This window comes from Passer montanus, unplaced genomic scaffold (assembly GCF_014805655.1).
Source record: "Passer montanus isolate IOZ18808 unplaced genomic scaffold, ASM1480565v1 scaffold20, whole genome shotgun sequence".
Lineage (NCBI taxonomy): Eukaryota > Metazoa > Chordata > Aves > Passeriformes > Passeridae > Passer > Passer montanus.
Window position 1 is genome coordinate 2,722,457 of NW_024366592.1, and position 17,321 is coordinate 2,739,777.

The following is a 17,321-nucleotide window of genomic DNA, read 5'->3' on the forward strand; positions in this document are numbered from 1 at the left end:
TAAGCAATGCCACACAAGGAAAGAGTTTCCTCTCAGTGCAAGGCACACAAGGGATTGATAAAAGATACAAGGGTTTTGATCTCTAGTTTACCAGCTAGAATTAATGAAAAAAAAATTTTTGATCTCAGAATTTTTTTGATCTCTACATTAGGTTTTATTTTTAAGGTTCTTTTTTATTATCTGCAGTTTACCGGATAGAACAAATGAAATTCAACCAGAAAGAAACTGGTAAGGGCATGCATGACATGTTGCCATCCCACCTGAACTGATACAGCTGCTCAGGGGCTTTTGGGCAGCCGTGGCATGTGAAGATTTTAAGATGTTGAGAGCTCATAAGGCAGATGTGCATTTCAGAGGAGAAGCTATACTTACACACACTCAAAGGAGTGTATTTAAGGCATTTACTCACATAACATCTCCTCTCCTTGCCTAACTCTCTGCAGATCCAAATTTTATATTAACTCCAGGTGAGCTCTAGAAGCGTTACAGACTATGCTTTGCATTTGCACCTTGTGGCACACTGATAACTTGCAGGTAAAGCTGGGACAGAGGGGACCTCTGTGAAACAAAACAGTCCTAGAAAAACATAAGCAATGCCCTCAGTAGAAAATGTATTCCAACTTAGATTAAAAAAAAACTGTGTGTAAAAACTCCCAAATATTTAATCAAGGTTTTCATTATTTTCTGAGCAGTGGAGGTGACAGATGCAGGCAGGGCAGGACAAGTGCTACCGGTGGGCACTCAGGGCGTTACCTTGGTTGCTGTCCATGTCCATGGCGTGGCCGGCTGGCTCCTGGGAGCTCCCGTTTCCCATGGCTTTTGGGGGCTGGCCGCCGGCCGAGGCGGCGTGAGCCAGCTGGGGAAAGGGCCCGGGGAGGTGCGGCGGGGGCGGCTGGCGAGGGTGGTAAGGCACACCCGGCGGGCACACGCGGGACGACAGCTGCTGCATGGCGATCATCTCCGGGCTGTCCAGCATGGAGTCCCCGCCCTGGCACCCTCTCTGAACCTGAGGCGGCCCCCCAAAGAGAGCGGCCGGCGGCTGCGGCATCCTCTGACCCGCGCCCTTCCCAGGCGGCCGGATGTACCCTGAGGGAGGCACCCCGTGAGGTAGGAAATTTGATTGCTCGCTCCACTGGCTGGGAGGCAGCGGCGGCCTCATGGCCCGCGGGTCCATCATATGACCCAGGACCCGGGGCTGGAGAGAGGGCCCCGGCCCCATGGGCGCCTTCTCCTCCGGCCCCACAGCGGCCTGGCCGTGGCTGCCGTTCCACAGGGCCGCATGCGTGCGGTTCAGGTACTTGTAGGGCCGGTACATGTGTCCCGGGGGCACCTCCGAGCCCTCCGGCGCCTTCACCGCGGGCCCGTTGTGCCGCGGCGGGAGGAAGCCCTGCTGGAACTGGGCCGGTGGGTAGACGGCGTCGGGCGGGGGGCCCCCCACGCGCCCCAGCTGCAGGGAGCCCAGGCGGGGGCCCAGCCCGGCCACGTGGGCCGGCGCCGCGCACGGCTGCTTCTCCGGAGTGCCCAGCCGGTGCCCGCGGTGCTCGCTCAGTCCCACGGCCGGCTGCGGAGAGAGAGGGGGGTCTCAGAGAGAGCCACGGCACCTGCGGGGCCTGGGGTGCTGCAGCCCTCAGCAGGAGGGGCTTACCTGCATGGCAAAGTGCTGGTGCTGCTGGACCGGGTCTCCGGGATGGGGCTCGGGCACTCGCGGAGAGCCGTACAGTTTTGTGGGATCGGATCCATGCAAAGGGCCAAAGGTTCCCGGCACCGCTGGTCTCTGAGGGATGGGAAGGGATGCAGGGGGGAGAAATAAAACAATTTGTGAAGTGTATAAAAGCAGCAGAAATACTGCAGGTGAGGGGAAGCCAAAGCTGGAGTAACCACACAAATAAGCTGCTGGACTGTTTTTACACTCTCTTCTACGAGGTGACACAGTGTTATCAAAGCCATTCTGTCACACCTCAGCCACTCACCCCCAAACTTAAGGCTGCAATACTCTCACTTGCCACCCAAAGAATGGTGGGGGGGAACAAAGAAGGCTGGAGAGGGCAGTGGTTTGCTTCAAGAAAAGGAATGGACCACAAGAGCTTGGAAGCAGGAAGACAACAGGGAATGTGCTGGATTTCCTTCAAAATACTCAATGCCTCCAGCTCTCCTACTGCCTCCCACTATCTGCAGCACAAGAATCACTCTAAAAAATTTGTTTGATCTCCAGCTAAAAGGGCAAGGCATAGCCTAGATCTCAGGAAAACAGCAGGTACATCACACCACAAGCCATCACTAGTTAGAATGGAAAAGGCAGTGAAGGGTGGGTGAGGAACAGCCCAGAAGGGAGGCAGAACAGAGGTGGCATTCAGAGAAGAAACGTTGGGCTAAAGATAGGTCACTGCTGCAGTCCAGGGTGGCCTTTGTTTGATTTAGTTTACTGCTTTTATAAATACTCAAGCACGAAACGCAGTAGTACACAGATGGCACGAAGTTACCAGGCATCTGTAAACAATTGAGACAAAAGAAGACCAGATTGTTCAGCTTCATAAACTGGGGGGTTAGGGAAGAAATGTTACAGCTTTCCATGCACACTGGGGTTACCCTCCAAGGGGAGAAGAGAACTGGGGGAATCTGTTTGTGCAAGTCTGCACTGGGACATGCCAGCCATAAGAAACATTAGGAGATTAAAAATCTAAAAAAAAAAAATAATTAAATCTAAGGGCTGAAAGGTTTCACTTAGAGAAACCATAGCTCTGACCCTTTACCTCTGGGAAAAGGTTCCTGACATGCACCAAGGATTTCATGGTAGGAAGTTTCACTCCCCGTTACCTCCCTCCCTTGTCCTGATGGGCAAAGTACAGCAAGAACTGCTTCTTACCATCTGCCCAGGATGTGGCACAGGGCTGGGCATGCCTCCATACTGCAGGGAGCGGGGGAAGCCTCGCCCGTTGGAAGGGCCCACTTCTCGAGCACTCTGCACTGCGTTGCCACTTGGGTCATCCACAGAGGACGAGGAGAAGGAGGAGGAAGAGGAAGAGGAGGAAGAAGCGGGAGCCCTGGAAGCAGCTCGATATGGTGGAGGTTTGCCTCCGTTTTCCAGGCGTTGCTGTCTCTTGCCATGCCCATCTGGGTCCCGTGACCGAGTCCAGACGCTGCCTGTGCTGGAGCGGCCGGTCCGCCGGCTCCTCTTCTCTCGTCTCCCGTCCTCTCTGATCCAAAACTCCTCATCTGTGTCTCCGTCTTCCCCAGGGAAGTGCTTCATCATTGCACGGTGGAAACACCTCTCCAAGTTGTAAGCCATCTTTGTATACTCTGCAGTCAAAACCCCCCAAAAACGTCAGAGCCTCGTAGAGAGAAGCAATTAGGCAATTATGCAACATCAGATAAATCATCTCCCCTCTGCCAAGTTTCTCCAAGGAAGACTTTTGTTTCTAACTAGTTGGCTTTGGTTCCTAAACTCCATAAGCAACACAGCATCATTTCTGTTCAGTAACCCCAGCAGAGGACAGGCACACAGGCATGACAAAGTACCACTGGCAGCAGGGCCTGCAGAGTCAGCATTAACGCAGTGTTCCAGCCTGGTGCCAAGAATTACATTAGGGGAGCACCACCTCTGCTCACAGAGATGTGTGACCTGCACAGTTAGCCAGCAGGAGTGCTGAGAGAAGAAATGTGAATTTCCAGCAATGCTATTTGATTACTTTCAGAGGCTTTTCTTGGACTTGTTCAGAAGTCTGCTGTGGGCCACAAGACAGAGGAAAATCAGCAAACACATTTATTCATCTGTGCAGTTTCCAAAGCACTTGTTGACCCTGACACAAAAGCTATTGCAAACACCAGTGTCCCCACTGCATCATTTCTACTGGACAGCTCTGCTGAGATGAGCTTTTACTTTTTGTTGAGTGGGTAGGAAGGAAAAGACATGTGAGAGGTGCTGGTAACAAGCAAGTGACTTTCCAGTTGTTTGCACTAAACTAACCCTGAAGTTCCTTGAGGAACAGAGCTCTCCCAGTGGCGGTGCAGGTATGCTTTTACTTCCAGCCAACAGCAACAAGCTGATTTGTTCTTAATATTGCTCTCCCTTTCTCACCAGGTGCTGCTGGTGAGACAGTCTGCAGTGATGACCCACCATATGGGAACTGATTTCTTATCTAAGCAACACATAGAATTTTAATTGGCACGGCAATTAGGCCCAGGATTTCCCATTTGCACACACGTTGTTCCTTCAATAGCCAAGGAAGCTAAAACCTACATTTTCCATCCAAAGGACAGGCATGGTTCACTCCTCACTTTCCCGTGGTACTCAACAAACACTGGCAGTTAACCAGATTCCAATGCTTTTCAAAGTCTGTTTTAGTCACTATGAGGAAAAGGGGCACACAGGCACACATCAACACATGAAGGAATGAGCTCAGAAAGAAACAGACTCTCCTCTCTTTCTGTGTTCTGCCTTCACCATCTACCAACGTGGCAGTCCTTACTATGCCATGCCTCAATTCAGCATAATCAAACTGTGCTAAAGGACTCACTAAAACCCAGTGCAGGTCTCAGTAACTATTACCCTTTCATCTGGTCTGCCAAAAATATTCTGAAAGGGAAGAATCACAAATCAAGTACTGGTGAGGAGGAAGAGGGCACTGCTTGCTTTGGCTGAGCACTGCAAATAGACAAATCTAGCATCTTACTGCTCTTACCACTGCCTTCACCGTTGTACTTAAGACAGTTCCTGAACATGGTCTTCATATCACCCACAAATTCATCCTTGGTGCAGTACTGACCTCCATTCAACTTCTTCTCCATGCTAGAGATATCCATGGGGGCCTGGAATACAACCAAACTTCCCTTCAGTTACAGAAACCACAGTGGGGCTTGAAAAGTTAGAGCTCAGAGAGGGCATGGGCAGCAGAGGATGTTCTCCAGAGAGGCAGCCATCCATCTTTGGTTTTCTTGATTTGTAAAGTTAGAAGGGACTGCCAGAATCATGGAGATTGACAGTGAGAGTAACACAGCCCATCAAACTTCAAAACACTTCCCAAAAACTGCATCCCAGTCAACAAAGTGCATCATTCAAGATGGCTGGGCCACTTTCCATACCTTAATGATCTGGTAATAGTTGGGAGCATAGGATTCGTCAACGGGCTCCAAGAAGGGCCAGGAGTCCTTGTGAGCCTTCACCACATCTAGAACTGGCAGTAGCAAGAGAAAGGTGAATTCACTCACACACACAGAGAAGTATTTCACTTTGAGAAAGCTGGGGTGGGACTAACCTTTGTACATGGCTGTGAACTCATCGTCCAGTTCAAAGCTGTAATGGGAAGCACCACAGTGAATATGCAGACTGAGGATAGATAAGACATGCTCTGTAGTTCACCTTCTCCTCCACCCATGCAGTGCCATAATGCTGGCCAATGAACCTCCTCACAAACACTCCTCTCATACGGACCAAACCCAGATGTTTCTCAGCTTACTCCTCTCACTGTTCTCCATCCTCACTTCTTCTGCATTCCTGTGAACGATCACACGCCTCTCCTTGCCATACTTACTCTGCTTCCATACACTTGTGTGCTGCAATGCCCCGTTGTGTACTCACATGTCCTTGGTCCTTCGCTCTTCCCTGCCAGGGGAACTGGGATCCAAGTGGGAAAGCTCAGGGGGGAGCTCCTTCCCCTGTGCCAGCAGCCAGGCCCGCTCTTCACGAAGTTTCCTCCTCCTGGCCCGTTCTGCAGTGGAAAGAGATGAAAAACCATTCAGCACTCTTTGCCCACATTTTGCAGGGAAACAGAAGGTGCTCCTGCAGCTCTCAAGAGCTCTGGTGAGATGGTCTTGTTGTTTCAGCAAAAGCAGCACCAGCACAGGAGCAGGTGAGGTGAGAATACAGTGCACCATCAACACGCCTCATCATCCTCCCTTGGTAACAATCACCAATTTTGGAGCACCACTGTGACACAGATGCTGCCTCAGGCAACTTCCAGAAGTGGTGTGGTACAAAGAGGGAAGCTCAACACCAGCCCTAGGCACTATGGAAAGAGCTGGCTCATTGTTATCTTCTTTTAGGGGCTTCACCTCAGGCAGGTGAACTTGAGGCAGCTGCCTTTACACTGAACAGGATGAAGAGCAGTGCTGAGGGAGGGAAGTTCTACCAGCTGAGTGGCAATGAGTAACTGGGGTCATTTTTATCCTCCATGCCTGGCTTTGGGAAGATTGCTCAGGTAGGTCTTCATGGCCAGCAGCCAGAGTGAGCAAGTTGCCACACACGAGGGCCACTGGGACAGCTTTCATTTAAAGAAGTGAGACACAGGAAGAAGCAATGCTGGTAATATAACCTGTGGTTTGCAACCAGACAGCTGGCCAACAGATTGCTTCATAATAGAAAGTTTATGGGCTCTTATGAACCTCATTTCCTTTTTCTTATAGGAAATCTGAATTCATTTGACTTGCGAAACACCTGCGGTTGGACCAACCTTCTGCAGGAGCAGAATTCTGTGAAAGTAATGCTCAGGGAGAGATGTCACAGGAACAGGCCACATCAAGGAACACCCAGAGTGAAAGAAACATGAGGAAGACTTGGCTAACACCCTCTAGCAGAGGCTCTGCCTTTGGCAAATGCCAAAGAGATACCAGCTCTGGCGGGAAAATATTTATTAAAGTCCTACACTGTCAGTCGAAAATAAATTTGGGATGGAGGTTGAGAGCACAAGAAAAGTAAGAATAGCTACAAGGTGAGTGTTTGTAGGGAGATTCATTGGCAGATATGTCAAAGACTGGTAAAAGAAAGCCTGAATTTCTTGTTAGAAGACTCAGGGTAGCTGAAGCTGGGATTATAGGACTTGCATCTAAGGTGTCCTACAGAATCTAAGAGAATAGCATGATCCGAAGTCCAACACCCAGTTTCAGGTAACAGAGACTATCTGAGTCACTGTTCAGAATTCATGCTTGTTTCATAATTTGCAATCCTTAGATGGCATTGCAATGGATGCCTAGGTGAGAGAGCTGAGGAGAACATGAAGTGATTAATTGGGCAGGAAATGGAAAATCTCGTGACAACAGCAGACAAGAGGTAAAGATGGTGTAGATTTTAGAAGTGCACCAATGTCTGCCAAGGATCTGACCTGGTAAACTGACAGGAATCAAGGAGTGCTACCCTGGTACCAGATCTCAGCTAGGATTAAGACCAGGAGCCTCTACCACAGCTAGTGATTAACACAGTGTGCTCAAGGTCACTGGCAGAGCTCATTCCCATACTGTTGGTCTGGGTTGAGTCCCACCCAGCAGCTTCCAGAATCTAAATAATGCCCTAAAAAGTACCTCAACCAGCTACAAAGTCATATATGTGAGAGATTATGTTGAAGCAGCACCTGGAAAGAGAACTGGGAAACTCTAACCTGCTGTTGTGACAGAAATCTAGAAAGCTTCCCTAACTTATAAATTCAGCAGAGTACAGATGGGCCCAGCAGGAAAGTTGCTACCTGGGGGGTGTGTTGGAGTTGGGGGAAGTGTAATCTCAGGCTGGAAACAGGAATGTGATGTTAAAACAGGAATACCATCCAAAACTGAGAAGAAGGTGAAATTCATCACAGAGAAGGTATTTCCCACCTCCCCTCTACAGAAGGCCATATAAAATTAATATTATATTCCAAACAGACTGAAAATTAGAAGAAAATCTTTGTTACCCTAAAATTTCTGTTGTCGGATGTACAGTTCTAACAAGTCTGAACCAAGTAAAATAAATGACATAATTTTCAAATAATTTCCCCTCCATTATAAGAACTGTCATGGCAGCTAATGCTAGTGGTGGCTGTGCTTGGCACTAAGAAAAGATCATTGAGAAGCCAGTTTTACCTGGAGAGCTGCTGGTTCTAGGGATAAAAAATACTGTAGTGATTTAACTGAACAAGTCAACATAACCTTTGCAAACAGCTTTTGCACCAGCTTAAAAGAAGACTTCTCCTGACTAAGCCTAAATGACTTAAATGTCTAGGAAAGAGTTTAAACTAAGTGAAAGACACCTGTGCCAATAAAAGCAAGAATGTATGCTAACTTGGCTTGAAAGAGGCTACTGCTCAACCTCACACCAGTTTCTTTGCATGGCTCTGATTCCTTTGAATCCAATGATGTAATGATTGCATTTACCCAGAAAAGGAAGTGGCTTATACCAAAACAAAAGCATTTTACAGGAACATTTATCTCTGCAGCTCTTGTGGAACTTCAAGACTAATTTTGTCTATAAAGATGAAGCATTAAACCACAGAGAATATGCAATTTGCCAAGGGAAACAGCTATCTGTGGCAGATATGGAAGCTGGACGAGTCTCGATTCAAGGCACCTGATTAGCTAGGACTAGCAACCAGGAATACACCAAGGCCAAGGAAGTAATTGGTTTTTCTAATGGTTAGAAAGGTAAGCAGGTAAAAGAAGCTATTCTTAGATAATATCTGGCCTTCTACCAAACATCTGGTAGCAAACTGTTTCATTTTGGAAAGTTTACAAGGGTAGCATGAACTTAATAATTTTTTTTTCCTTTTCTGATTCTTTATCCACTTTGGGACTCATGATACTGATACTGCCCCATGTTGCCTCAGTTTTCTGAGGATGTTCAGCCTTTCTGTAGAACTACAACAGCCCAGCCAGTCACTGTGGCTAAAGCAGCAGCTGAAGGAATCCCCCACAAGGGAGGCTAACAGAGGGAAGGTGGTCAGAAATGAAGGTGGTCAGAAATGAGCTTGCTCTGACACCCACACCTACACATCCTGGCTGACTGCCTGCTGTCTGTGCCTTGATCTGATGTATTCAACACATGGCTGTTTGCTCCAGAACAGCTTAAATCAACATTTAATTCATAACCATCAACGTGTTAGACCAACACCTGAAATTGCCAGCTCTGGTGCTCTATGCAACCTGGTCCCTTCATCTTTAGTTCTCCAATTGGTAAGGCCAGCAGCAATATAAAAATACTACTCTTGCTACCCCCATGTTATCCCATTCCCTTTCTCCTCAAAAAGAATTCTTTCATCATGCACTGGGCCAAAAGAACCAAATGCTATTCTAGTGAGAGCAAAGCAAGCTAATCCTGCACACAGGGAAATCATCAGGAGGCAAGTGGGGAGACAGAACTGAGAAGCAACATGAATAGCAGGAGAAAAAAATTTGACAGCTGGGGCAAGGAAGAAAATTAGCACAATTTGAAGAAGACAGCACAGTCTAAAGGTGCCCTAGAGAACAGCCACTAACACTGAGAGGACAGACAAAGGAAAAGAAACTACAGTCAGGCCAATTTATCAGAGGTAAGCGCAAGAAAAGGAATGCAAATGGCAGACTTTAATTCAAGATCTCAGTCTTGACTTTGAAAGCTTCCACTCCTGCTCCACACTGGCTGCACGTTACCTTCCACTGCTTTGACCTTCTCCTCCATCTCCCTCTTCCTCTCCTCCTTTAGCAGCTGTTCCTGCTCCCTCTTCTGCACTGCTATAAGGATCTGGCGCTCCTCCTCTTCCTCTCTGCGCCTCTGCTTCTCCATTGAGCTCAGCACATTCGGGTTTACCTGTAACAAAATGAGGCACCAAAAACTGTAACACAGTGGCTCATTGAAAGCCGAGCAGAGGCAGGATTACTGTGAGGAGGTATTAAAGCACACCTACAATGAATGACTGGGAGGGAAAAAAAGGGGGAAAAAAGGATTTGTATGTATGATTTCCTAGATGAAAAGCGACATGGAAAGGGAAGTTATTTGCCAAGCAATGAAATCCTACTGACACAAGGACAATGGAAGGAGAAGCGATGGGTTAGACAAGCTGCCATTCTGTCAGGGATGCACCGTGCGCATTTCTCTTCCCTTCTGGGCAAAGGATCCAGGCTGTTGACACCCTTACACAACACCTCTACCTCTTCCAGCTAGCAGAGCTCTGCCTGTAAGTGTGAGAAGGACTACTTTGCCAAACCTGTCTCTGCTGCAAAACACAGAATACTTCAATAGGAAAAGTGTCTGGTACAGCCTTGCGTCAAGGTATCATTAGGAATGTTTTCCTTTCCTGTTCAAAATTTCTGTGTGCTAATCTCCCCTGAACTAGCTCTCATTTGTTTGTTTGGACAGTTTTCCTGCTGGGTCCCAAAACCAGTTCTCACAGTCAAGGACACCTGGCTCTTTATTGCCCCACTTTCTCACCTCCCCACTGCCAGCAGGCTGCAAGGCTGTTTGATCCTACTTAAGACTGCAGGCTTCCCAGACCAGGACTGCCTGCTCCTATTTCTCCAGTAAAGTATAAGGTATGTATATGGAAGTGTGGAATTATCTTTATTACCTTAATTTAGTTCTAAGACAAATGTATCAGTCATCCACCAGCCATACCTACCCCTGTGACCAAGATATGTGTGCCTTATCAGCAGGGAATATCAACCAGAAAAGAACAACACGCATACAGTTTGCCCTAACTTCATTTTCAGGGAATAACCAGCAACCACCACTTAGGCAGAAGGCATTTCCTGAGGATTAGCAATCAGCTGGGGTCCGTTGGCTGCTGCTCAGACCATCAACTTCTCCAGGCCCATTATTAATCCCCAGGGGAAAAAAAAACATATTCTGGCACCACGATTACTATTTTGTCCTTGTTTCATTGCCCAGGAATGGAACCTGGGGGTGTTTTGATGAACGCCTAGAAATGTTGTCTGGTTTCACTGCACATGCATTCCCCCTCTGCCCCCCCTTCCCCTACACAATCCTGTGCTGCCCTACAAACTCCCACTCCAGTTTTCTGTAGATGAGCACCATGCATCATCTCCAGCAGAAAAAATACATTAAGAGAATTATGCTTCAACCACCAATAGTCACAGAGAAGTGTCCAAGAGAGGGTCATGGGACTCTTGACAAAATTAGGACCACATCCTGCATTTAGGATATGAGCGATAAACCCCACCTGTTCTATGCTGATCCTTTAAGGTGAAACCCAGAGCTTCATCTCACCATGAGGGAACCATTCTCTTATTTTCCATTTTATATCTTTGTCAAAATGTTATCACTTTACTTATCTATCTCTTTCCTAGGGAAATCATTCTGTGAGTTCAGGTGCCTTGAGATTAGCCAGCTTCTCCTCACAATCAGTTTGAAGTTTGTTTCTCAACTCCTCATTCCATCCAATTATTCCTAGTTACACTCTTCTGGCTGAACACAAATTCTCCTTTTCTGCAGTCACATTCCAGCCTTTACCTTATTGACTTCCTCAGACACACACTACTCCCATATTTCTACAGTTAGATTAAATGTTTTCTTATAAAGCGATCCTTTCAGCTCCTTTCCATGATTATTCCAGTTGTCTCTCAGACCTTTCCTTCCTGATCAATATCTAAACACCAGGAAGGCCCAGGATTGTGCTATGACAAGGACAACAGATCAAGAACCTAGAGAATTGGGTTCCACATTTCCACTTCTGATTCTTTTTATATCCCTTTCTCAAAAGCTCTGCCATCTGATTTGCTACTCATGAGCTGCAAACAACTTCCTGTCAGACCTGATCCTGACCACTGTCAAACAGTTATCCTCTGACTTTCTTGATAAATCTTTAAATTGCAATAGGAATAGGAACCAAAAGAGTCAGGTAAAGAGAAAGAGGTGAGCAGGAACCCGCCACCAAACTTGGTATGCTAAGATATTTTAATGAGGATGTGACCATCAGCCTTTACATTCTCAAACCAGTAGAGGTAAGCCAGCCTGGCATGTTAGGATTTCTTTAATTGCTGGTACACAGGTGAGACCTTCCCTTTCCCTGGATTAAAACAACTTCCAGCATTCATGCCATATGGAAACAGGAACACAACATCCCAGGTGCAGTGCTCACACCAGGACCTCTCCAAGCCTGCAGGGCACACTCAGCTTTAAAGGCATGACACAGGATCCACAGCACGCTCCAGATCAACCCACCACAAATGTGGCATCAACAAAGCACTTTTAAACAAAGGAGAGGGTGTCATCCTAGCAGAAAAGGGAAAAGCAGAAACCATAAACATGGAGCAGTGAGCCCCAAGGACTGCCTGGTGTCCCACCTAGGTCCATTGGGGACGAGTGTGCTCAACTCAGGGCTTAAAAAAAATACACAGACATGAACCAGTAAACTCCTACTAGATTGGTGGAAGCAGACGCTTATTGGAACAACAAAAGCAAGAACCAAGCACAAGTTAAACTTCCTTCCTGACCACAGAGGTGGCAAAAGGCTTCTCCAGCTTCCTCCATGCTCGGAGGATAAATACCACGGCGACCGAGGCATCACCGCCTCCTTCCCTCCGGCAGAGAGCACTCCAGGACACAACATCACCACTGTCCCTGGCCCTGGGACTCTGAAAGAGCCCAACTTCTGCCTTTAGCTCTGCTCTCCAGACACTGGGTATCAGACTTCAGGGGCAGAAGGCCAGAAGGCGAGGGTGCCCTGGCCCCTCATCCGCCAAACCTTCCCGCTCAGGTTTCCGCAGCGCTCTCCTAATGAGGGTGCTGCTCAGGCGGCTCTTAATGAGGAGCTAATCTGAACCACCTGTTGAGAAATCCCCCTCAGGATCAGGAGCCCATGGAGCAGTTACATGTCCAACTCAAGCAGCAGCCAGGAGAAAGAGGTCACCTGCACGGGCTGAGGTTTTAACCCCCAGGCTCGCCAGCTGCCCACCCTGGCTTGGGGAACAAGCCATCAGACATGCTGGCACCTTCCCTGGCTGCCCCATGGCAGGGCTGGCTGCCCCATCCTGCTGAGGAGCAACACAAGCATCGCCATTGCCACTGGCTGGCTCCCTGTGTCCCGGCACAGCGGGTGCCAGGAGGGCCCCCTGCTCGCTGGAAGCGTTTCACTGGCCCACAGGCAGCAATTAACAGCCCTCTGCTGCTGCAGACCTGGAGCACCTGCGGTACTGATTAGCATCATTCAGGCTCCATGTGTTTCCCACTCCCCTCCTCCTCTGGGATTTCTGTTGCCTGTGAACAAACACGTGTCCCTGTGCTTCCTGCATGGTGGGCTTTGCAGAGAGCAATTCTGGCCCCTAACTGACCATCGCTGGGGTCTTATTTTCCTCTTGGCAGGCTTTTATCTGCAGCATGATGAGAGGTTCTTCCTTCCTTTTATTCATCTGTTTCTAAGTAATTACATTTATTGCACAGGGACCTGTACTTTCTCCTTTGTTTTGGGGGAACCCCTGGCTCTAGCTCACATGGCATATTCCCTGCAGCCTAATTTCCCAGGGTTTGACAAAACACCAGGTAACTACGTTTCCATTACATCTAGGGCGAGAGATTATGCCCCAGCCTGATAGAATTGAGACAATTTTTTCCTCTGAAGCTCATCTGGTGTTGTCTGAGCGATTGCTTTGGGTAGCAGTTGCCAGTTCAAAGACCCCCCCATCTCCACGGCCCCGTGTCCCCGCCTGCGCCGGCGTGACTGTTAGGGGCTGTGTGGTGAACTGGATCGGAAAACTGATCTATGTTAAAAACAACCCCGACCAAAGAAAAAGGTTATATTTAACTCCAGTCATTTTCCTGGGTCTGGTTCACTGCACAGACCCTCAAGCAGCAGCAGTGCTGTTGCACTGATGGGGTAGAGAGGAGATGAGGGTGAGGAGGCACAGAAAGCGCCGTTTGAGCCCACAAGGCTGCAGTTTGATAAGCATTTCTTTAAGTACCCTAAATTGTGACTTCCATTTCCAGCTGACCCCCTCCTAGCTCAGCTCCATACTGCATCAGTCATTCTCTCCCTCGGCGCTATCTACACCCTCATGTGTTTGCAGCCTCACGTTTTCCCCTTGGCTGAATTTCTGTCATTTCCCTTTGTAAGCCGGTTCTTCTAGCCCTCTCATCCTTCTTCAACTTTTCTTTGAACTGCCTCGAATGTGCCAGCACTTTCATTGAAGTGGAATTCCCCAGACTGAGCGCAGATTTCCATATGCAGCTGCAGCAAGGCCGGTTACCTCTGCGATGCAGAGGGCAGCACCTCCCTGCTCGCCATAGAAACCCCGGGTGTCAGCCTGCCTTTGACGGGCATTACCACCCATCTCTCTTTCAGCACAGGCACTTTCAAGCGACTCCTTCCCACTGAATGGCGATGCTGCGGTTTATTTCTTCCCCCAGGAGGCATCTGCTCTCGCCTCCCTCCGTCGGCCTCCCCCTCGCACCCCCCCTCACCTCCTGCTTGATTGGTTTGATGGGCTGATGGTCAGACATCCACCTGGGAGAAAACTCTGTCCGCTGCAGACGCTTCTCCTGAAACAGGGTTGAGAATTGAGGGAAGGAAAAAGAGAGTGGAGGAAATTAGGGCACATCGGTGACACTGGCAGGAGAAACTCTGAGGGCTAGAAGTGACCATGAAATCCCTATTAGCTTTACAAGGGTAGCAAACAAGGAAACTGAACTCAATCCAAGAACATCACGCTGACTGCAGAGCCTGTTTTACAAAGCATCTAGCCAAAGGATTCCTTTCCAGATCTGTCCCACCTGGAAACATTCAGCTGACGGCCAACACCCTTCAGAGTTTTGGGGCTTTGACTCAAAGCAGACTTAGCTAGGACAGCTAAGCAGCCAGTGCCCCTTCAGCAGAGCCAGCAGAGAAAGGGCAGTAAAAGAGGAATGACAGGCAGTTTGCATAGAAAAGCCAGGCTGTAAATCGCAGCAGTTCAAAAGCACAGAGATCCCCTGCTAGCAGGAAAGGGCAACAGAACATGGCTGAAGACAGTAACCCCTTCAGCCACCCTACCTACACTGCTGTGATTGCACCAGATCCTCGAGCACAATTCCAGCACTGCCACTGCATGGGGGAGAGTCTTCCCCCCATCCACAAGCCCCAACATCCATGACACTTGCAGGCTGTAGGTGCAGGGAGCAGAACGGGCTGACAGGCTGCTTGGATTTAGCTCTCCTTCACTCAGCAAGCATCCATACTCTTGGAAGTGGTCAAAGAGAGGTAAACAGGATGTCATGTCTCCTCACCTTCTGTGCAATCATGTTGCAGATCTCCGGCAGGAAGTCTTCACTCAAGAGTTTGTAGAGCTGCCTCTCTCTAAGGGAAGTCCTCTCTCTGAAGCTCTCTGTGACCTGCCTCCACTCCTCTTCCGTCTGGCACAGCAACCACCATGTCCCACGGCCAGGCCCCTGGGACCCTTCAAAAACATGAAAGGATGTTATCTCCACACAGTTATGACTAACAGCTCCTCTCCTTCTCTCCCCAGGGCTCAGGAAGAGCAAAAGACACTGGCAATGGCCACTGTTATGGAAAACATTCCATTTGCTACAGACCCAAAGCTCTCTTCATGCACCAGAAGCACTGCTGCCTCTGAGAGTGATGCCAACATAGAGAGGAAGTACTCAGGTGAAGAAATAATGGTGCCACATGGCAACACACAGGTAGTGTGACATCCCTGTAGCAAGCCCACATTCCAGTCACTGCAAACTGGAGAAAAGAATTTAATTTGTTTTTTTTTAATGGCGGCTGTCAGCCAGAGCAGGACATAGGGAACTGAAAATGTCTGATTTAGTCTGGCAGCAGAATAAAGTCATCAAAAAATAATGTAATTTGAAATAAGATTTTTTTTTATTTTAAAGTACTGCAAACTGTTTCTACAGTGAAAAAAATCCTCCTGCTCCCTGCAAATGAAATATTTTGTTTCCAGGCACTTGAAAGAGCAGAAGAGGAAGCGAAGGACAGGGTTCATCAGGCTGCCAGATGAGGGGGAAGTTCCAAAAGTTCACATCCCATCCCTGCTCGATCCAGAGTGGGACTGAAGCAGATCACCCACTGCTCTGAAGCATGTCCCAACCACCAAGACACTTTGAGAGCTGTTCCACCTTGTGTGAAACATTTGAATATTAATTGTGAAGGAAGGGCTCTCTTGCATTGTGGTTGGAACACCCACCTGGAGACAGGGAATGTGGTTCCTGCTCCACAAATGTTTACACAGAGCGGGAAAGCCTCATGGGTTGCAACTTGTATGCTTTTGCCCTAGGACGCTCTCTGAGCAGAAAAAGGTTGTTGCCCTTTTTTTTTTGTAGTGGGGAAAGTTTTGGATCAAACACATTCAGGCTGAGGGATTCAAACACCTTCTGGCTGAGGGGTTCTCAGCTCACTCCAGACTTTTCTAGGGCTAACCACTGGCTCCCAGAAAGAAAGCAATGGTCATCAGCACCACTGGCAGATGTCATGCACCTTCTGAACACATTCTCAAGCAAACTAACAGTGAAAAACAAAAAGTAAGAAACCTGAACCTGACTCTGGGCCCTTTGTGGATCTGAGCTGCGAGTGGCTCCGACATGATGTCAGGTTGTCCTAGGAAAGCTGGAAAGCTGCAGGCTCCCTCCAGCACCTGCCCTCTGTCAGGTGCCTGGGCTGCAGTGGCAGTGGCACAGACTTTCAGCTCTGTGAATGCACTGGGGACTGGGAACTGAGACAGCAAAGGTCCAGCCATGTGCTGGCTCTGCTGCTGTGGCTACACAAAGCCATCCATCCCTTGCCCACGTGCAGCAGGGAGCTTACCTGCATGCTGCCCCAAAGCCTGCATCCTTGTTTCTCATTCCCTTGCCAGCTGCCCACGGACAACTCATTTCAATAGCAAACAGGACTGAGGCACTGCTTTGTGCCAGCAGAAGATTACTCTGCAGCTGAAGTGACACAATTTGCTGGGAGACAATGATCTGATAAAACCCCCAGCGCCTCACGCGCATCGCTCCGGCTCTGCTGCCTGGCTCCGGAGAAGCCGGAGTGGCCGCCAGGAAATCTGAAGACAAAGAGCAAATGGAAGGAGGCTCGGGAAAGACAATGCCACCCTTGCCTTTTATTGTGAGGCAACAGGCAGGCTGAGTCCCTGGGTTTTGTGGAAGCCAGTGGATACACATGTATGACAAATGAGTCCCAGCTCCCTTGAACTCACTTTCACATCATGCTGCTAACTCGCTTTTTGCCTCGTTAACCCTTAGCTGGGTACCCCCAAAGACATCATTTACCACTCTCAGGCACCCAATGGCCATGAGGAAGGAAAAGTGAGAGGATCAAAAGGGTTCTTCCTTCCCTGTCTTGGCATCACTGACTCCACACTCTTCCCCATCTGAAAAAACACACCTGCTAACAAGAGGGGTTTGTTTTTACCTTACCCCTGGGAGGCTGAGGACCATTCACAGCCTGCTTTTTTAGGTGAGCCCTTGAATTCCAGTGTATCCCAGCAGGTTAGGTTTCTTCATCCCAAACTCAGCCATGACAAAATAGGAAGCCTGCAGGTGCCCAGGCTCCCAAATGCCAGGCAGTCTGTAACACAAACCCCTCCTTTCCAAACTTGGCCCCAACCACCAGCAGAAGGACTCTCCTGAGAAAAGCTGGGCTGTCTTTCAGGCA

The 17,321-nt window shown here is 48.7% G+C and overlaps 1 protein-coding gene across 2 annotated transcripts in view; it reads right to left on the reverse strand.

The window, feature by feature from the left end:
* LOC120501596 (cat eye syndrome critical region protein 2) overlaps positions 1-17,321 on the reverse strand; it is a 99,898-nt gene that overhangs the window by 10,855 nt on the left and 71,722 nt on the right. Inside the window, exons 7-16 of one of the 2 annotated variants that reach the window (XM_039708093.1) lie at positions 14,930-15,099; positions 14,129-14,206; positions 9,367-9,523; positions 5,576-5,705; positions 5,253-5,290; positions 5,080-5,171; positions 4,680-4,806; positions 2,864-3,297; positions 1,646-1,774; positions 754-1,561 (exon numbers count right to left, since the gene is read on the reverse strand). In XM_039708093.1, the coding sequence (XP_039564027.1) occupies positions 754-1,561; positions 1,646-1,774; positions 2,864-3,297; positions 4,680-4,806; positions 5,080-5,171; positions 5,253-5,290; positions 5,576-5,705; positions 9,367-9,523; positions 14,129-14,206; positions 14,930-15,099 (2,163 nt within the window). The remainder of the gene's footprint in view (positions 1-753; positions 1,562-1,645; positions 1,775-2,863; positions 3,298-4,679; positions 4,807-5,079; positions 5,172-5,252; positions 5,291-5,575; positions 5,706-9,366; positions 9,524-14,128; positions 14,207-14,929; positions 15,100-17,321) is intronic. The other variant, XM_039708094.1, reaches the window with a different exon arrangement.